Consider the following 22,775-nt stretch of genomic DNA (forward strand, 5'->3'; position numbering starts at 1 on the left):
CCCCACACACCTGTACAACCAATGGTATCTCAGCAACTCACCCCAACCTATATCTGGTGGAGTGGTGGTTGCGATACATAAACATTCCCCTTTCGTTCCCCTGGACCACTATGCGGATCCAGAAGACAGATTTGTCTTCTTAAAAGGCACTTTAATGTCTGCCCTGACCCGCAGTTGGATACCTCCTCTGGTCGTTCTACACACTTGTTTGCCTTTCTTAAACGGTTCCGTAAGACCCTACATGCTAATCATCTGGTCGACTGCTGGAGACTGCTTCACCCCACCGTAAAAGACTTTAGTTACTATTCCACCACACATAACATGTATACGTGGATAGATCTCTTATTGGTGGACCAATGCCTTTTGGATTGGTTCTCCGGTGCATCGATTGGATCACTGTCAAACTCTGACCATGCATCCATCTTCGTATCCCTAGCTCCTCTATTTCCGTATGCCCGTCAATGGACACGACAATTAAACGAAAACCTGCTAGATGATGCAGTGACACAAAAGCAGGTCTCCGACACCATTTCTTTATATTTCAAAGAGAATATGACGGAGGAGACAGGGATGGCATCTGTATGGGAGGGACATAAGGCCGTAATCTGAAATTAACTCATCTCCCAGGGATCCAGGCTTAAAAAGGCACGCAATGGGGAACTTAAGTCCCTACTGGCCCAATTACACACCGTGGAACTTAAACACAAATGCCAAATGACACCATCCCTAAATGTGCAGCTTGCGTCTCTTAAGGAAAAGCTTCCACTTTGTTAGAAACGCATACATGGGATAGACTGAGATATGTTTCTCATAAATTTTATGAGGTTGGAAACAAATGTGGGAGACTACTGGTCAGGGCCCTTAAACAACAATGTACGTCGGAACACGTTCATAAGCTGCAAACTGCCTCAGGCTCCCAAACGGTACTGTCCTCCAAAATTGCGGACACCTTTCGGTGCCCAACTTTACCAGCTCCCTGCTTCATACGCCTTTACAGAAAACAGAAAGCATTTCACAATATTTAGAAGATGCAGTAGCCCCCCCAACTGTCGACACAACTTAGTGAGCAGCTTGACAGGCCTATAGCTGTAACAGATATTGAAGCAGTTATTAAAGACCTTCCGCTGGGCAAGAGTCCTGGCCTGGATGGGTTCACCGATGCTTACTACTGCAAATTTTCACCCCTCCTGTCCGATCGCATGTGCACATACTTTAATGCCCTAGCGTCAGACACTTCCTTTCCAAAAGAGGCACTGCTAGCGCATATTGCTGTTTTCCCGAAGGAAGGAAAGGACTCATCCACTCCCAGCAGCTATAGGCCCGATCTCATTGTTGAATACCGATCTTAGCAAAGGTCTTGGCGAATCTACTAAAACCCGTCCTATCGGTGGTAATTCACCCGGACCAGACGGAATTTATAACGGTGGGACGGATGCTAGGGATAACTCCAATCGAGACATCCAATTGATTCACTGGGCAAACCTGCAGGGGCCCAGCCCAGACCCTGTCTCTTATTAGCCACAGATGCCGAAAAGGCTTTCGACAAGGTGGACTTTGCCTATCTTCAGGCAATGCTATCCAGATTGAGCCTAGGACATACCATATGCTCAGGTGGATAGGTTCCTTATACAGTTCCCCAGAAGCCCAGGTTAAGGTAAATGGGATGCTTTCTCACCCTGGAACCGCTGCTCAATATGATACGGTCCAATCCTAATATCAAGGGGTTCACAGTGAGGGGGACGGAACATAAACTATCAGCGTACGCTGATGACGTTCTATTTTACTTTACGGACCTGCTGATCTCCCTTCCTAACATTATAGCGGAACTCCGGCTATTCCATTCTTTCTCCAACTTTAAAATCAACTATAGTAAGTCGGAGATCCTTCCCCTTACTATTCCTCCTGAGATGTGCTCCCAACTACAGGCCTCCTTCTCCTTCACGTGGTGTGACTCCTACTTAAAATATTTGGGCATTTACCTCCCAGCTGAATTTACACAACTATACATGTGCAACTTTGCCCCTTTGCTCAACAAGATTAAAGCACATCTTTTGCAATGGGACTGTACCACCTTCTCATGGATGGGCCAAGTCAGTATCTTGAAAATTAATGTTCCGTCGAGAATTCTTTTCTACCTTCAGATGGTATAAAAAATATAAGGGAAAAATTGGGGGGAAAGGAAGGCAAGTTAACCACTGGTATATAGGTAATCAGTATAGATGCCTATAATTGATCATGTACCCTGTTGGGTTTTGTTTCTGTAACCAATATGTATGGCTATTAAAGGGAGGAAATGGGGAGGGGGAATAGCCTAAGGGGAGGCTAGTTAGAAAGGGGTTACTTTTAGCAACAATTGATGATCTGAACAAGAGTATGATACAAATTAATTTTATTCCAGTATCAAAATAGTATAAAAAGTGCAGTTATTATAGAAAAATTGGAATCATTTAAAATAAATAGATTACCATGACATAAATGACAGACAGGACTCACATGTTACAAAACATAGACAAAGCACTAGTCCGGACGTGATTGATTCAGCCACAGTTTATATGCACACCATCCAATTGTGGATTCGTAAATTTGACTGTCAAAAAAATGTAAGGGGGGGGGGGGGGCGGTTAGTAAGTTCAAGAAATATTACATGATATCCCCTCCTTTAACAGAGCCAATGGGTTCTTTCACTAGTGGCTGGACCCAGTGTGTGAGGGAGGGGGAAAGGAAGAGAAGGAGCAGTAATAATTGGTTAAAGGGCTTCCTAGATTGCCTTATCTTGGTAATAAGAGTAAAGGCCGTGTGCGTGCACTGGTTAAACCATGTTGTTAGTTGGTAGTCCTAGTTGTCAGAAAGCGGAAGAATAAGCTGGAAATAAATCAAGCAGTTCTACAGGAAGATCGTTAGTATTGTTAATTAAACAGTCCCGGTTAAAGGTTACCGTTGGATCCGTTAATATCCTCTATTTGGTGTTGGATCTGGTTCATCAATTTAGCTTGCCTTAGCCATGCAATGACAGTTCTATCGCAAATAGCTGGGAAAGAAATGCTTTTACCCAGGTATGGTTGGACAAACAAGGTGGGTATTACACTGGAAGTAATGGTGGTATACGTAATGCCAAAATTAGGTTGGTAATCAGTAACTGTAATAAGTGATGGAGTTAATACGTTACAGACGTTTTGCTTGTTGTCACTCTTATACTTGCCGGTTCACTACTAAGGCAGCTATTCATAGTGGAGAGACGTGCGCACCCCACAGTAGTGATGAATTTGCCAGGCAGGTGAGTGCAGAGATGACAAGGTATATCGCAGTTCGCAACCAGTCTTGGCTGTGTATCCACCAATTTCATGTTACCAGTGACGAGTTTCCACTGTAGTGTGGATCCAATCCCTATGACGGGGATATTGCTTTGGGCTACTGCATTTCCGCGATCTGTGGCTCCTTCACTAACTCTCGTCCGTCTCACTCACGGGGGGCATCACGTGACTGCGCAGGGTGATGATGTCGATGCGTTTCGCCATGCTTAGTGGCGTAGCTGCATCTCGGATGCATGTGAGTCCTGTCTGTCATTTATGTCCATGGTAATCTATTTCTTTTAAATGATTCCAATTTTTCTATAATAACTGCACTTTTTATACTATTTTGATATGGGAATAAAAATAATTTGTATCATACTCTTGTTTAGATCATCAATTGTTGCTAAAAGTAACCCCTTTCTAACTAGCCTCCCCTTAGGCTATTCCCCCTCCCCATTTCCTCTCTTTTATTACCTTCAGATGGTACCTATAGCACTACCCAGATCTTTCTTCTCAGCCTTCAACAGCCTGTTCCTAAAATTTATATGGCAGGGTTGTACACCCCAGTTGGCCCTCCACACACTGCAGTGTCCTAAGAATTTAGGGGGGCTGGGGGTCCTCGCCATACGAGGGTACTATGAGGTGGTTGCCTTGCAGAGGATTCTCAACTGGCAGCATCATACTACCACTAAATCTTGGGTGCCCCTTGACTTGTCTCAGGCTTCGTGGCTCCGCCAGGACTGCCGAGGCCTTTTGGATTTTGTGTCTCCAGTCTCTGTCCATGTGCTGAGTCTATGGGATACACTAAATGCACAGGGACTGCTGTCACAGCCTGTGCCATCACTTGCACGTGGGCAAGAGATAGGGAGACGCAATGTGGGAGGTTTTTACATGAGCAAGTCTCCTTGGACCCCATTCCTCATTCTATTTCTGTGCTCTATGAGATGTTGCAGTCTGCAGAGTCCCAGGCTAAGCCAAAATAAATATGGGTATGGGAGAGGGACCTGCAGCATACATTTACGGGGACTCAGCTGAGTCATCTATATCATCTTCGGGGCACCTTCCTACATATTTGGTGGGAATGCCCGAGGCTTCGGTCCTTCTGACAGGATATCAGGGCCCAGATAAAAATTATTTTGGATGTGGATTTACAAGATTCCCCATTGGAGTTCTTGCTGTGCATGCCATCCACTCCTCTCAGCCTTTACCGTAAATCGATTCTTCCACGCCTCTTAAATGCTGCCCGGTGTCTGATTCTGATACATTGTAAGTCTGCCTATGTTCAGGGGCGACCCAACTGGGTGCAGTTGCTCAACTCTTTTATGGCAGCAGAGGAGAGGATGGCGAAGTACAAGGACAGTTATGATAACTTCCATGCTATTTGGGCCACTTGAATACATTATACGTCTAACATGATGCAGACACCATCTTGCCACCCCCAGGCAGGCTGATTAGAGAAGGATAGTACATAAGTTCGTGGAGGGTGAGACCTGCATGCCACAAACTCTTTAAAAAGGTTTATAAAGGTTACGGACTTACACCCACTGCTGTTGTGCTACTTGATTGTTAGGTTCATTGTTTTTAGCTATGCCCATCCCCCCTCTTTTCTTCCCCCACTGTTTCACTTTGGGTTATAATGGATACAGCAATCGTGGTGTTGTATTCTATATGTGAGTGCCCCTCTATTGTATAACTTGATGAAGTCATATGAAGCTAGATACCGGTATCAAAGGTTTCTTTCTTTTTGTAACCCAATGCATCCCCTTGTTCCTCTCTGTGCCCCCTAGGCACCTATTGTTTGTGTCTTGTTTTTCTCTATGTATGTTATTTTGCAAATTTGAAAATATAAAATAAAGATTATACAACAAAAATATAAGTTTTTCCTTTCGAAAATCTGCTGGACTGTTCTAAACACGGAAAAAATGTGCCACGTTGCAGGCATACTATAGACACCCCTCAGGCACGAAATTTAAAGGAATATTTCATTTTTATTGTTTCACCTTAAGCATTATTAAAATCACTGTTCCCGGAAAACATTAGTTTTTAAAACTTTTTCTTTCATTGATACATGCAGGACCCAGGTCCCCAAACACTTTTTATGACAATAACTTGCATATAAGCCTTTAAAATTAGCACTTTTGGTTTTTCATGTTAGTGTCTCATAGACTTTAATGTGGTTCTGCAGCTTTCGAATTTGCCCCAAACTCTGCATATTGTTCGTTGTTTGCCCAAATATCCAAGCAACCAAAGTTCAGCCTGAAGTTATGCTCGGGCCGAACCGGTCGCCCATCCCTAGTGACAGTATGTAAAAATTGTGCAAACTGGAAAATTTCTTCAGTTTTCAAAAGAATTGTGACAAAAAATTCCATCTTTAAAAAACTTGCCATGCCTCTTACTAAATACCTTGGACTGTGTACTTTACAAAAAGTGGTCAATGGGGGGATATTTTGGGTCTCAAGAAATAAGATGCCGTCAATACATGAAGCCATCAGTACATCAGGATTGATCAATTTTCACATATATGTATATACACCATAGTTTGTGGACTCTATAACTTTCCTACAGACTAAATAATATACGGTACACTGAATTGTGTTTTTACCAAAGAAATAAAGCAGAATACACTTTGGCCTAAGAAACAAAAGGGTTCCGGATGGCTACACTTCTGAAAAATCCACTTTATTGAAGACAAATAGCCAAATAGAGATTTGCCAAACATCCCTCTGTTCAGTTTGCAGCAAAACTCCCGAACAGGTCAACAGTTCTGTCCTGAACCGCAAACTCCATTAAAGTTTATGGGAGCCGAACACAAGAAATCAAAAATGCCCATTTTGAAGGCTTATATGAAAGTAATTGGCAAGGTTATGGGGTCCGAGTACTGCCCTGGGGGACATGTATAAATAAATAAAAAAAAATTCTTAAAAGGAGCAGTGATTTTAATGATGCTTAAAGTGCAACAATAAAAATAAAAAAAAATCCTTTAACTATAGTGCTTGGGGGTCCCCTTAGTCTGCCTGTAAAGTGGCACATGTGTAACATGTATAGAACATGCTGCAGCCAGAATTACATTTCTAAATTAAAAAAAACGGTGTGCGCCCCCCCCCCCCCAAATCTATACAAGACTCTGAGCACCAGCCTGTCAGGAAAGGGCCAATGAGCAACCATACTAGGCCACATGCCCTAAGCATGGGGGGGGGGTGCTTTTGGGCACCTAAAAGTACCTTGTATCCATGTTGATTGGGACAAGGGTCTCCTCCTGACAACCCTGTGCTGTGGGGGTCTGTAGTGAAAAGAGGACAATTCAGTACCTTACCACCGGTATGTTCTCTAGCAGCAGAGAAAGGCATACTTTGAACCATAATTAGTTGGGCTTCTAATTACAGAACGACTGTGTAGGGGTCAGATGACCCTGTTCTTTATTCACCAGCCGCCAACTCAGACATGTACTGTATCTTGAGGCAGGAAGCCAGACTATCCACAATCACAAAACCTTGCCGTCAATTTAAGCTTAATTTTTTAAGAACAAATGCAGTGATGAGTTCTGCCTTGAAGGCCACATCATCTTTTAATGGTAAAGTTATGTATCTATTCAAACCCATAAGGGACACACCGACCAAAGGGGGTGACTCCAAATGCTTGATGCCTCTCTCTTCACAAAGTCATCATTTTGACATCTGCTGTGAAAACATACTTTTTTGTTCCATTCCTCTAGAATGAGCCTTAATTCAGTCACCATAGGGAAATTGCAAAGTAGTCTTCGGAGACACTTGAAAAATACTTCCACTGTTGTCCTATCTTGAGGCATCTCACTAGAAAAACTGGATGAAGGTTATTGTCATGTACCAGGTGTGACCAGAACTGTGTGGCTAGCAACAGAGGAACACCAAACACATATACGTGAAAATATAATGATTTTTTTAGGTAAGTGAATAATATAAATACAACCACCTCCAATATGACACAGTGCAACAAACCAACCAACAGACAGAGACCCACAAATAACAACAGACAGATATGTAGAATAAATGGGAAATGCCAGAATTATAAACAATAGCCAGGCCAGGGTCATACACAGCAGATGGGCAGATGGACAATGGGATATTCCAGAAACATAAACGTTAGCCAGGCCAAGGTCATACACAGGGAGATCAGCAGATGGGGTAAGGAACACAGGACAGGGAGAGGATGGATGGTCAGGACAGGGAGACAGGATCAGGAACTCAGGTAGCAGATTTCAGGAACAGGTTCAGATAATCAGGCAGCAGGTACAGAGCAGGGCACGAGCACGATACCAGGGCAAGGTATGTTTGCACTTGCCCGGTATTTATAGGAATGCCTGTAATTGGCCTCAAGTCACACCTAAGTGCAAAAGGTGCTGTCTGCTCCACACTGCCAGGATCCATCCGCTGGTTGACGCCAGTACTGCGGCCCAAGGATGACATAACACCAGCAGGGAGAAGTTCCCCTGACAGTTCAAAACTGCCAGAAGACACCTGCTGGTGGACCTCAGTACTGCATGCCAAATGATAGATATTACCAGCGGATGGAACCTTTCCTGACAGTTATCTTCACTTGTATCTTATTCGTTGGAAGAGTCTGAAGAAGGTTGGTTGACCCGAGAAATCTCTCAAGGATCAGTTACTGGTTTTGGAAGGAAAACTGGACCTTGACAGAACAGATGACTCTTGTAAAAGGGGAGTTCGAACAACTCTTTTAGAGTGTTTTGACAACATGCTTAATGAATTGTGACAGTGTTTTGATCATCGTCATCTCCATCATTTATTGCTTGAACAAGGCAGGATTCATCCAGTCATGTTCATCCGCATCTCTCTCTGGAAGAGGCTGAAAGGGCTGCTTGCCTAGAAAGCAGACGGGCACTGTCCCCTACCTTCTTTGGTAGCGCTGGTCTTTATTTGGGGTTGGCATTTGTTTTTCTGCAGAAGCTTGTTCAATGACTAGTAAGCAGCAGTGCAGTGCCTCATCCAAAAGAAAGCCCAGTATCCCTGAAATAAGGCAAGTGTCCAATCCAGCCATGATATTGCACAGCTTCCCCATTAAAATTGATTTACACCTCATATGCCGCCCCAGAGACCAGCAGAGGGGCTCCCTGATAAATGATGCATTTAGCATGTAAACAGAGGGACAACACCCCAGCAGAGCAGGATGGACAGCCCATACTTTATAGGAGCTAGGTAGGAGACATGTGCAAATTTCCTGGATCCTGTCCCTTGACAGGGAGAGGATAAACAACTCCTTTAGAGTGTATTGGCCACATGCTTAATGAAAGTCACAACCTGCTAGGTGTCATCTTCATCTTTATCCTTGGTTGCTTAACCAAGGCAGCATTCTTGCAGTCATATTTATCCAAATCACCTCTTTCAAAGAGTCTGAAGAAGATTGTTTTTGCCTGGGAAGGCTTGGAGACTGCTCGGTAACCCTTTCATAGGGTGAATGGAAACACTCCACAGGCTTAAGGAATGTGACAACCTCTTTGGTGTCGTCATCTTTATCCTTGGTTGCTTGAACAAGGCAACATTTTTGCAGTCATGTTTGTCTGTGTCTTCTCTTTGGGAGAGTCTGAAGAGGACGGTTTGCCTGGCAAAGCTTTAAAGACTGCTCAGCAACCCCTTCACAGGGTGAGTGAAAACACTTCTTTAGAGTGTATTGACCACAGGCTTAAGGAATGTGACAACCTGTTAGGTGTTGTCCTATTTATCCTTGGTTGCTTGAACAAGGCAGCATTCTTGCAGTCATGTTCATCCGTATCTTCTCTTTAGAAAAATCTCAAGAGGACTGCTCATTAACCCTTTTCACAGGGTGAGTGGAAACACGTGTATGGCCAGCTACAGGGCTTGCCTGCCTAGGCATGAGTGGCACAGACCCAATTTAGGCAGTGCATGATGCCTGCCATTCCGGTGCGACTCAATGGCGAGAGTCCATAGTTCACTTCCAATGCACCTGAAAGAAAAACGCTTACCTCAGCTGTGCCCCATTACCTTCTTTGCAATGACTGGCTACTAGGATGAGGTGACACTGGCTTTGCAGCAAACCCGCAGCAAGAAATACTGTACAAGGGAGGTAACGGTACACAGTTTTACTGCTTGCTGCAGAAGGACTTGTCTCAGTAACAATCTATCCCTGACAACCAGGAATACTAAGCAAGTCTAAAAAAGAACTCCACATTAGGAATAAAATACAGTGGGCCGGATTCAGGTAGGAGATACGACGGCGTATCTCCAGATACGCCGTCGTATCTCTGAGTTGCAGAGTCGTATCTATGCGCCTGATTCATAGAATCAGTTACACATAGATTTCCCTAAGATCCGACTGGCATGAGTGTCTTATCTTAGGCTGCATATTTACGCTGGCCGCTAGGTGGCGCTTCCGTCGATTTACGCGAGGAATATGCTAATTAGGTAGATACACTGATTCACAAACGTACGTACGCCCGGCGCTATTTTTTACGTCGTTTACGTTAGGCTTTTTCGGCATAAGGTTGCTCCAGCTATTATGAGGTGTACGCAATGTTAAGTATGGACGTCGTTCTCGCATCGAATTTTGAAATTTTTACATCGTTTGCGTAAGTCGTTCGCGAATAGGGCTGTACGTGAGTTACGTTCACGTCTAAAGCATTGACGATTTGCGGCGGAATTTTGAGCATGCGCACTGGGATTCTTTTACGAACGGCGCATGTGCCGTTCGTAAAAAACGTCAAATACGTGGGATCACACTAAATTTAAATAAAACACGCCCACCTCATCCAAATTTGAATTAGGCGGGCTTACGCCGGAGCACATACGTTACACCGTCGTAACTTAGGGCGCAAGTTCTTTCTGAATACGGAACTTGCGCCCTAATTTACGGCGGCGTAGCGTATCGGAGATACGTTACGCCCACACAACATTACGCAGGGCTACCTGAATCTAGCCCAATATGTACAATGCTACCCAAGTCATCTGGTAACTTAAAGGGGTTGTAAACCCTTTTATAACATCACAGCTGATTACTGCTGATACTAGGCGAGTTTGACCCCTATAATTTGGGGTTCATCAAATTTGGTAAGAGGCCATCTGGCTTTTTTTTAGCTCACTTCTCCCTCCAGATTCTAAGCATTTGACAAGTCGCCATTGCAGATTGTGAAGGGCAGCATCAGAAGTTGCTTTCATTATCACCTGGTTTCGAATACATTTTTGTTTCTGTTGGGGCTTTTTTAAACATACGTATTCCTTGTGGATTATTTTATCTTAAATGTACCCCTTTTTTATGTCTTTTTAACACAATAATAATTAATTAATCAATTATTGATTATCCTACTCACTTGATATATTAGTTCATTCATTCACATTGTATATTGCGTTTGCACGATTATGTATTGATATGTTTGGGTTTTTGCGCAATCTCTTTTTGTGTGTGTGTGTGTGTATATATATATATATATATATATATATATATATATATATATATATATATATATATATACATACAGTATATATATATACACAGTATGTTATGAATTGAGTTTTTAATTCTTGGAGATAGCAGCATACATATATATATATATTTTTTTTTCTTTTTTTATCACTTTCTTATTTCACATAACAATTTTATGGTTTTGATTGCATTGTTAGTTGGGTGAGCACAGAATAATTAAACTATACGCTTGTTTTTAATATAACCAGATTATGAATCCACTAATTAGAAGTTCTTTGCACCAGAATCTTTTCATTTACTTCAAGACTTTTTTTTTGTAATTTTGCATCAACTGTTTATTTGCACATGGTACATTTATATAAGCTTATGAGCTTATGCACTTATTTTTGACAGTGCGCTTTACATTTATTACCATAATAAAATTAGATGCCAATATTTTAGTAAATGATTTAATTTTAAAATATACAGTATATATCACAATGTTTTTTCATGTTTGTCAGGGTGTTTAAAGGCATGCAATATACATGTCTCAGTGCACACATGCTCATGTGTAGTGCCATTTCTAGAAAAGGGCAAACCTTTTTTTTTTTGGATAGAGTGGAGAGGGATTAGAACACCTTCAGTTTTTATCGCTGTCTGTATCTCCATCGGGGCCGGTGCCACCATAAGGCAGCATAGGCAGCCATCTTAGGGCGCTGAGCTTGTGGTTTTGCAGTAAAATCCATATCCCAAGCCACTATGCTAGCGATTCAGGTTTTTAAAATACCTGTCCTCCCAGCAGCCAAACTAAAACTTCCACAGTGTTCCCGGTAGGAGAGAGGGTGCAGAGTGGAAGTTTTAGTTTGCCTGCTATTTAAGCTGCTGGGAGAACAGGAGAGCGCAGTGAGGCTCAGCGAGGTGGTGAGCTTACCCCTCTGTCAGAATGAATCAAAGGATGTCGAGTAGGTCAGAGCAGTAGGCAGATCCCAGGTGTATGCAAAGATGGGTCCTGCTTTCAGGCAATCTCAAGGATGGCAGTATGCGCCCAGATATGAGGGGTGGAGGAGGCTCCACGCTCCTCTTTGCTGCAGCTTCCGCCGCCACCACCCCCACCACCTGAGATCCTGGAGGAGATCTTCTCCTAACTGCCGGGACACAGCTAATCATCCTTGCCCTGGATGCCCGACACTGATGCCATCTAGAGGAGCTGCAGGACTGGAGAGATATGGGGGATATTGTTAAACCCAAGGTGTGTGTAGTGGAGGAGGGGGGTATTTGGCAGGTAATCAGGATGGGTAGTATGATTAGAATGGAAGGGTCTGGGGGTGTGATCAGAGGCGTTGAGGTATGTGGGGTGGGGGTGTGATCAGGTTGGCGGTATGTGGAGGGCCAGCATGAGCCATAGGCAGCTTAAGCAGACACCTGAGGGTGCCAGGAGGAGGAGGGCAGTAAAATCTATGGTTTACACAGGGAAATCCTGCCTAATTTGGAGAGCCAGGACTGAGGAATGGCAGCCCACTATGCTGGGAGTGCCCTCTGAAGGGGACTGAGATATGGCTGTCAGCTATGCTGGGACTTGTAGTGCTCTAGACTGTGGGAGACTGAGGAATCCTCACAGAAGGCATTACAAGTGCCAGCATAGTGGGCTGCCATATCGCACTGCCCTACAGAGGACACTGCAAACCCCAGCATAGTGGGCTGCCTCAATGAGGAATGGCAGCCTACTATGCTGGAACTTGCAGTGCCCTCTGTGTGGGACTGAAGTATGACAGCCTGCTATGCTGAGACTTGTAGTGCCATACACTGTGGGTGACTGGGGAACGGCAGTACAAGAGAGAATGGAATCCTGATGTAAGGGAATCTCTGAAGACTCTGATGTAAGGGGGACTCTGTGAACTCTGATGATCAAAGACCCCCCTTACAGAGATCTCTTTTACACCAGAGTCCACATTATTCCCCCTTTCATCAGAGTCCCCAGCATTCCCCCTTAAATCAGAACTCCTCTTACATCAGAGTCCCCAGAGTTTGCCCCTACAATAGAGTCTTCAGAGTTCCCCCTTACAGTGTAAAGGAGAACTCTGAGGAATCTGATATAACTCTAATGTAAAGGGGGCTCTGTGAAACCTGATTTAAGCGGGGACTCTAATGAATAGAGGAATTATGTGGACTCTGATGTATAAGAAAATCTGTGGGTGTAAGGGGAAACAAATGGGGGCTCTGATATAAGGAGGGAATTGCTGGGGAGAATTTAATTTAAGGGAGGGGAACTCTGATGTAGAGGGGGACCCTTATGTAAGGGGTAGCACTCTGGTGTAAGGGAGGGGGGGGACTCTGGGAACCCTGATCTATAGAGAAATAATGTGAAGGGGAAATGATATCCTTTTTGTGTGCACAAAAATGTAATGAAACTGTTTATTTTGAAAAAAAAATTATCCTTTTGAAAAAATGCCCTCCTGTCACAATGGTGGGTGGGACAGAAGGATGGTGTGTGGTGAAGAGGTGGCAAAATATTTTTTCGCCTAAGTAGACAAAGCTCCTTGCACCGGCTCTGGTCCTAATAAAGGAGATTTACCCTCGTTATTTGTTCTGTTTACAATTATCATTGAAAGTGAAAGTAAAACAAAATCCCCAAAGAAAGCAATAGAGGGGAATTTCTCCAATGGTGACACTAGTTCTGTGACCCTGGTGACACCCTGGAATTCCCTAAAAAATATAGTAAGAAAAGGAGGGCGCACCGACCTTGTGCATTACCAAATATAACATTTATTTAAAAATATAACAACAAGAACAATACTCACAAACAAACGTTATAAAAAGGCTTATCAGTGCTCCAGCAATAGTAGAGTCTACTATTGCTGTGGCTCTGAAGAAGAGGGTCTTCCCTCGTAACGCATAAGCCAGTTCCTCCTAACACCCGGTCCAGGTTGCAGGTGTTTAATGGCAGGGTTTCAATTGCTGGAGCACTGATAATCCTTTTTATAACGTCTGTTTGTGAGTATTACTCTTGTTGTTATATTTTTCAATACATTTTATCTTTGGTAATGCACAAGGCCGGTGCGCTCTCCTTTTCTTTATATATGCTTCAGTTCTATTGTTCTATTTCATTGTTCTGAGGAGGACAGCAAGACCTTTGACATGCCATATTTTATTCCAAAGGGTTGACTACACCACCTACTCATAGACTAAGCCCCCGAGCGCAGGAGATAGTGTTGTGTTGTTTGTATTCCCTAAAAAATGTCAGGGGTAATAACCCTCCCTTTTCCCCCTTTATCCAAAATGAAAAAAAAAAATATATAGTTTTACCTTTAGTTACACTTTAGGCTGTTTTGCACTGCTCAAGGTCTTTATTAGCAGCATTTTAACACATTACAGTTTCTGAACCATACAAACCACTTATTTTAGTAAAGGTGGCGCTTGGTCCCATCCCTTGTTTGTTTTAATCATTTGCTGCTTATTTGTTGTTCAACTTTTCCCAATACCTAAATGGTGACCCTGTGCTGCTTTAATTGACACAGGCTCTTGACTTGTGATGCTATAACATGACTCGTGATCTAACTTTGCACATTCACTACTCTGATTCGTGCCGCATACCCTTTTTTCCCAAGCCTGTGGGTTGGCCAAGATTCTGTGTACACATTTATACATATTTGGTGTATTGTCAACGGAGGTAATATGTATTGGGGTTAATAATCAAAAATATTGCCCAGTAGTAGGTGGCGATAGATTAACCACCAGGGGAGCGCAATTCACATACCACACTCTTTGTAAGGACGAGACACCATTGGGTGTCTTGCCCCTTTTTTTCTGATTGCAGCACACCCACCATTATAGAATAATTTTGGTTTTGACTTGCGCCAGCAACACTCGTATCGCAAGATTCTGTGTAGCCTACCCTCATCATAAGCCTGTATCCTGGCTAAAAACGTGTTCTGACAAATTTCATCATGAGCCTATGACCTGGTCCAAAGCATGTACTATCTATCTGTCACAGACCTGTAGCCTAGTCAAGTGCATAGCCTGTCTATTATGATCATGATTCTGTGACCTAACCAAAAGATATTCTTCCTTTAACCTGGCTAAGAACCCATGCTAACAAATCTGATCATGAGCCTGCGATCTCACCAAAAACATGTGCTGGCTACCAAAATCATGGGCCTGAAACCTGACCAAAAAGATATGTGACCCAAACCTTGAATCTTACCTGTAACATGGTTAAAAACCCATGTTGTTTACTGTGATCACTAGTATGTAACCTGGCCCAGAACCTGTGCCTATTACCATGATTGGGAGCATATGACCTGGTCAAGTATTTGTGTTGGTTACCCTGATCAAATCATGTACCCCTGCCAAGAACATGCATTGTCTAACATAATCATTAGCCTCTGACCTGGCCAATGACCAGTGCTGCCTACCCTGAACATGGGCAAGTTATTTGGCAAAGAGGCTCTGCATCCTATTAAAATTTAGAAATTTGTTTAGTGTGCTGTGTTTGGGGTGCTTCAACCGGACTCGCTCCACACATATGCCTCCTGTGTCAACTAATTAGAATTGCAGGGGTGAATGCCAGTCATCCACTACATACGATATATGATTCCATCCAAAATTTACATATTAAGTGATGCTTAGGCTGCAAATCCTCACACTTAGCAATCATTTTCTAAAGTGTGATGGCAAGGCCTAGAGTAGTATCTTCACAATAGAAATAGGTAAGAAACTGCATTAAAGTTTGGTAGAACCCTTAAAATGTACTGTACATGTGTGTATGTAATGTACAGTATATGTGTACTCATATGCTTTCCAGCTATTGTGGGACACTTCGTGTCTCTTTCACACGCCACAACAACATGCACTGTGCTAACATGCCTTTGTTGCTACATGTTCTTGAATATATTTGAAAACAATCCTGTTTAATTGACTTAAATGGGACCTTGCAAGGAAGCACATTCACAAATGCAGGGTGTCATTTTTTAATTTTGTTTTACAATGTTCCCTAACATACTCTATTCAAGCTAATTTCTGCCTACATTACTCTAAATGACCATAATTTGCAAAATTAACATGGACAGTGTGAACATATCATCAGCCCTTCCCTTCACTCTGCAAAATCATTCCTGTAATATTTAGCAAGAGTTATGCACACTGTTCAGTCATTGTTGCCAGTAAATAAAAAGTATTTAAAAAAACGAAAAATAATAGAAAAACTGGCTATCTATAGGATTTTGCTTTTCTGAGATGTATTCCAAGATACAATTTTTTTTTGCAGTTTGAGCACAGTGTGAAAAGCTTGTAAATGACTTTTTGCATTTCATAACGTATGAGTCAGTTTTATTTAATTAAGCAGGTCAGCAAATCTTCGCTTTGGAATAATAGTGTAAACTAAAACTGAATCAGAATGTCTCCATACACCTGAAGGTAAGGTGCAAAGCCTTGTGTGAGTGTCTTTATGCAGATTATAGTCTTTTTTATCTTGTATATTGCTTTAAGTTGCATTGTTTCCTTATGCTTGTTGCATGCATTTAATATTCATGTTTAAATAAAAACGGAATTTTGTCATAGAATTATGTTGGTGGCAGTAAAAAAATCATAGTATGTTATATGATCTTAGTATTTTTTTTTGTTGTTGACAAATTGAATAAATGCATTAATAAATAAATAAATCATTTTGATTATGAGTTATTACAAAGCATTCTATACACAATGCTTTAAATGAGGTTGTAGAATATTAAAACATGCATAGCACATTCAATCATTCTTTTTTATATATAACAACACTCGTATTTTCAGTCTCTTTTATTTAAAATCCAATTTTTTCCACTGATTACCATATATTGAAGATGCTTTACCTACCAGAACATTTATATTTCTACCCATACATTGCTGAGATTCACACAGCTTTTTCTAAAATACAGGCAGACAAATGACATGACCTTTGCTCTAATTGGAGAGTGAAGGAGTAAAGTAACTGTAGTACTTCAGATTGTACTCAAGTCTTCCAGTTTGAGTGCTGCTGTACAGAAGATTAATGTGAACTAAAATTTAGGCATTTACACTAGTTGTATTAAAAAAAATACATGTTATTTTTTTATTCGTACATTTTTTGTTTTTTTATGCATACATAACTGCATTCATTAGCAGTTTTTAAATCCAAAAATGTTTCTGCTTTAAACAAACAGCAGATTTGGAAATGGGGCATTATTTTTTGCTTACTGCTGATTTTCCAGCCCCTTTTCATATTTTGAGTCACCTTTTTTTCTCCAGCATATGTGGCACCTTATTTATTAGCTTTCTAGTTTTTTTTTATATCTTTTTTATAAATTTTTTTGGACAAACGCAAGAGCATGACAATTCAAAAAAGGATGAAGGATCAGCACTGCCCTAATTTTACAGGCAGCGCTATTGTTGCATTAAAAGCCTATATGGATTAAAGAGATGGTGGGGCTCTTTTAATAAATACTTTAAGTAATAATAAATAAAATCCTCAAAAGGTTATGATTTGTTTTACCAACTCCTAAACAATATATTATTTTGTAATATTACATAGGCAGTGTTGAAAGCGTACTGCATCATTTATTTTAATTTGTGGTTTGAATATTGAAAAAAGCATGTCAGAATCTCCTACTCTAAAGCCCCATACACACGAATAGAATATTGTGCAAAAAATACAGCTTTCTAAGTGATCGTATGATAATATGATCATTAGTATACAGCTTTCGTCCAAAATTTTCTAAAGAGACAAACATGAAAATACTAGATTGTACGATTTATGTTTAACCACTTAAGGACCGCCTCCTGCACATATACGTCGGCAGAATGGCACGGCTGGGCACAAGCACGTACAGGTACGTCCTCTTTAAGTGCCCAACCGTGGGTCGCGGGCGTGCGCCCGTGACCCAGTCCGAAGCTCTGTGACCGTGACCGCGGAAGCCGCGGACCCGATCGCCGCTGGAGTCCCACGATCCGTCCCCGGAGGGGAGGGGGGGGTTGTGTGTAAACACAGCTTCCCCGTTCTTCACTGTGGCGCCGTCATTGATCGTGTGTTCCCTTTTATAGGGAAACACAATCAATGACGTCACACCTACAGCCACACCCCCCTACAGTTAGAAACACAAATGAGGTCACACTTAACCCCTTCAGTGCCCCCTTGTGGTTAACTCCCAAACTGCAATTGTCATTTTCACAGTAAACAATGCATTTTTAATGCATTTTTTGCTGTGAAAATGACAATGGTCCCAAAAATGTGTAAAAATTGTCAGAAGTTTCCGCCATAATGTCACAGTCATGACAAAAAATGCTGATCGCCACCATTAGTAGTAAAAAAATTTTTTTTTCAGAAAAATGCAATAAAACTATCCCCTATTTTGTAAACGATATAAATTTTGCGCAAACCAATCGATAAACGCTTATTGCAATTTTTTTTACCAAAAATGGGTAGAAGAATACGTATCGGCCAAAACTGAGGAAAATTTTTTTTTTATATATTTTTGGGGGATATTTATTATAGCAAAAAAGTCAAAAATATTGAATTTTCTTCAAAATTGTCGCTCTATTTTTTTTTATAGCGCAAAAAATAAAAACCGCAGAGGTGATCAAATACCACCAAAAGAAAGCTCTATTTGTGGGAAAAAAAGGACGCCAATTTTGTTTGGGAGCCACGTCGCACGACCGCGCAATTGTCAGTTAAAGCGACGCAGTGCCGAATCGCAAAAACTGGCCAGGTCCTTTAGCTGCCTAAAGGTCCAGGTCTTAAGTGGTTAAACAGTACAGTACAGTTTGTCCACAAATACAATACAAATACATTACACCACTTCCATATATTTATTCTGTCGTACAAGAATTTTCGTACTTTAGTAACCTATTCATTTTTGATATGGAGACTAGTGTGCAAAAAAAATAGCCAATCATTCATCTAATAATCTCATCGTGTGTACTAGGCTTAAATCTGCACTCATACCAATCTGATTATTTGGGCATTGATCACTCAGAAAAAAATATATTTTTTGGAAAATTGGGTTTCTATTGTGTTAATAAAATTTGGGGGAAAATTTGGGGAACATTGTGTTTCTGATAAAATCTGAATACACTGTAAATGGGAGTGGGCTCACTGGTGTATTCCTTATAATGGCTAATTGTGTTCAGAACATACTGAAGCAAGAGTTTGCATGAGACATGATTCATTTTCTGCTTCAGAACAAATATTTTATAGAATGTTAATTTTTTTCTGCAGTGAGTCAATGCACAAAAAACTGAGATAAATAGTTATCCAATTGATATACTTATTATGTCAATTGGTTCCATCTACTGACTCATATATCACTAAAGATTCTTTAAATATGAATGTAGGGCTAAAAAAATAATTCATTTTCTATTTATACCTATATTACTAGGCAAATTACATATAATTGCAGTTAATTGCAGTTCACAATGTAATTTTATAAATTTAAAATGTGAGATAAATTTAAAGTGGTATTAAACCCCCCAAAAACGTAAATATATTATATTGCAGTTTACCTATTGTTAGATGTGGTTGCTGCATTAGATCTATTTTTTGTCTTTTTTCCTTTATTTTCATCTAGTGATCTGGCCAGTAAGTCAGTTATGCCCTGTACACACGATCGGTTTGTCTGATGAAAACCAACCAATGTATTTTTTCATCAGATAGCCGATGAAGCTGACTTTCATCAGTCTTGCCTACACACCATCAGTTAAAGATCTGATCGTGTCCAACGCGGTGACGTAAAACACAACTACGTGCTGAGAAAAATTAAGTTCAATGCTTACGAGCATGCGTTGACTTGATTCTGAGCATGCGTTCATTTTTAACCGATGGACTTGCCCACAGACGATCGTTTTTTTCTCTCGGTTTTTTAACCATCAGGAAATTTTAAAACAGGTTCTATTTTTTTCACCGATGGGAAAAAAACGATGGGGCCCACACACGATCGGTTCGGCCAATGAAAACGGTCCATCAGACGTGTGTACAGGGCATTAGAGGGTTTAGATAAACCATTTACCAGTGACAGGGCTGCTTACATTGGTAAGCTTTTATTCATTTATGTAAAACCTTTATCCCAAATGGGGAAAAAAAGGTTTTACTGTTCATCTAAATCTGCCAGCACATTTAACATTATCCTCTCCACAGACGAGACATGGCTGCTGCTAAAGTGTCTCCATTGTGCCTCCAACCAGAGTGGAGACACCCTAAACAGGAATGGTGTTACTGGCTGGATCACCAGGTGAAATTAAAGGAAAATAGCCAGACACTAAAGCAGCTACCACACTTAAAGTTTGGTAAAATGTACATAACATTTTTGTTTTGGGGTGTAACCAAGATTTAATACATTTGTCACCACTATGATAATTATTCCAATTATTCCACTGGATTATAATTTCACTGTTTTATGGTAATCCAATGGAATGCCTTCATTGAGCAGACCTGATACTTTTTAAAATGGTGAGAGTAATTTATAAAAAAGTAATTTCTTCGCAAACTCAATTGCTAATTATCTTTTACTCCTCAGTTATTCTATTGCATTCTTAAAACGGTTTTCAAATTATTGTCTTTTTGATCATACTTTTATTTATATTGGCTATTGCAAAGCACTAAAAGTCTGTGGTCATTCAAGTATCCAAATCGAATGTTTCATTTACAGGTGTTTTTTGGATAAATGAATGACAAAATAGTTTTTTTTATTGTTTGGATTTGTGAAATCCCTCCCCAATAGGGTCACAGACAGCAACACAACCACTAACCATTTTGACTGGAATTCATTTTTAAAGCTTCCTCTTCCCACCAAAATTCCTTCTTTACCCTCCCTTCTTCTTTTCCAGCTGCAACAAAAACTTCAGTCCTTCTGATACATTTTTTGTTATTTAAAGTGTCTTTAAATTGTTAAATCTCCCAGTACACACTATAAGAAAATTGAAAGATTGTCTGGTTTTCCTCAATGTTTTACAGTCGGTCGAAATCGAGGATGGTAATAAAAAAATGGTGCTAATTGTATGAAAATTTTCAAAAAACAAAAGCTTTTTTTTGTTTTTTATTGTTTCTGTCTTTTGTATCCATTTTTTTCAAAACAAAACAGTACACATGAAAAAAAAAAAAAGGTTAGTTCTGCTCAAGTACAAGACTTTTTTTAGAGTTTGTCCTTCAGAAATTTTCACTTGAAAAATCTGAATTGGGTATAGAAAGTAGTGTGCACACTATACAAAAATCGAGTGATCGTTCTTCATATTTCTTTCTATATTTTCTCATAGTGTGTACTTTACTGGGATTCTGTCCCTTCTCTACTTATATAGACAAGCATCCTCACATTAACTGGAGGCTTTCACTGCTGATGTGTGGACAAGTAGATCACTGTGAAATCTGGAAGCTTCAAAATTGGACTGTAAAAATTACAGTTGGAGCCCATGGATTGTTATAGGTAGCAAAACATCTTTAGAACATAGTTTTTACATGAGGCACATTCTTACAGTTGTGCATGAAATCCTATAGTTATTGGACTAATGGGTCAGTCCACCAAAAACTAACATTTTATTCTTGAGAGATTTCCAGTAGGTTTAATTACTCAATTACTTCTTTCATTATCTGGGCACTATCGCTCTGAAGTCTTTCTACATCAGTTGACAAGGCTGACCCTGCTGCATTGTAATTGAAAGGACTCTGTAACAGTCTTTCCTACATTTCCCAGCAAAGTCAAAAGACATGTACTATGGACTAATGTCCTCTCACTCATAAGCCTGGTCCTAGGTTTAGGGCTAGTAAGTTAATCAAGGAAAGAAATAGGTTATTAATGAAGTGTCCCTTTTCTGTCCTATTTTCCCTATTTGTACACTTCCCACATAACAGATGCAAACCTATGCTTTATATAAAGACAAATGAGTTCTCTCTTTTTAAATGTGCATTTTTTTAAATGAATTATTCAATAATGGTCGGTTTAAAATAATAATTCAATAAATATATACTAGAAGGAAATAACCCAAGAATAATTAGCAAAATTCTAAAAGTAAAAATTCAATAAATACCGTTTAGTAACTTTTGTGACTGTACAATAAATGATCATTCTCAATTTTCAAAAGGTCATTATGCAAATTAACAAATAAGCTACACAAGAGACAGTGATTTCTTAAGTTTTTAGATTTGTCTAAAAATAAAATTTTAGAATTTTTAATTCCCCAAAATTCTCAGTATAAACTATAAACTTTGATATTGACATCTTTCAAAGTTTTTGAAAGATGAAGTTTAGTTAATTTTTAAAATCATATAAAGTATATTATGCAAATTAAATCTAACTGTTCCACTCAATCTGGTCTTATATTAAATTGTAGTACACTAAAATTTTACATACATTTTTCTGCAGGAATTGTTTAACACTTTTGCCCCAAATATAGACTATATTTATTACATTTATGGCTTTTATAATATTTTCAATCTATAAAATAAACTCTGAAACCTAATTTCCTTAGTCAAATCCCCAACTTACCCGTGTTGATCACCAGAAGTAAGAATAGAAATCCTTTAATCATCAGCATCTTTGTATGTCCCATAATGCTTGTGCTATTGTCTAGGAGCAATCCGAGCTAACAGCAGAGGTCCAAAATTGTCTTCAGCATCAACCCTGCCTCTTTTATATCCTTCAAAGAATAACTCATATGCATATATTATAATATAGTATCAGTTTATAATTAGATACAGAAATTAGACAATGTTCAAAATGAGATGTGTAATAAATTGGTTTTAGGCTTTTGTCATTCTTTGAATATTCTATTTATTTATATCATGTGAGCTATAAAAATTATCCTCTTGTGAGTGCCCAGTAGATGTGACTCTTACCTGGTAGAATTTATGGGAACAGCCCTTTTTCAAAGCTTTAACCAGGACAAACTGTAGAATAATTAGATAATGTAGGTAGTTATGACACATAAAAGATGCTCATGATTATTGTCATAAAATGTATATTAAAATAATGATATAGTAAGAGGTGAAGGCTTACGGCAGTCTTTACATTGTTACTAACACCAATGACACCTTCTTGCCAGTTTCATCTGTGGAACTAGCAAAGAAAACTACAATCATTT

General features: G+C 40.1%; 1 protein-coding gene across 1 annotated transcript in view; it reads right to left on the reverse strand.

The window, feature by feature from the left end:
• LOC120913478 (mucin-2-like) overlaps positions 1 to 22,309 on the reverse strand; it is a 33,558-nt gene extending 11,249 nt beyond the window's left edge. The window contains exon 1 of the mRNA XM_040323442.1: positions 22,181 to 22,309. Within this exon, the coding sequence (XP_040179376.1) occupies positions 22,181 to 22,244 (64 nt within the window). The 5' untranslated portion in view covers positions 22,245 to 22,309. The remainder of the gene's footprint in view (positions 1 to 22,180) is intronic.
• Between the last annotated feature and the right edge of the window lie 466 nt (positions 22,310 to 22,775).

This window comes from Rana temporaria, chromosome 9 (genome assembly GCF_905171775.1).
Source record: "Rana temporaria chromosome 9, aRanTem1.1, whole genome shotgun sequence".
Lineage (NCBI taxonomy): Eukaryota > Metazoa > Chordata > Amphibia > Anura > Ranidae > Rana > Rana temporaria.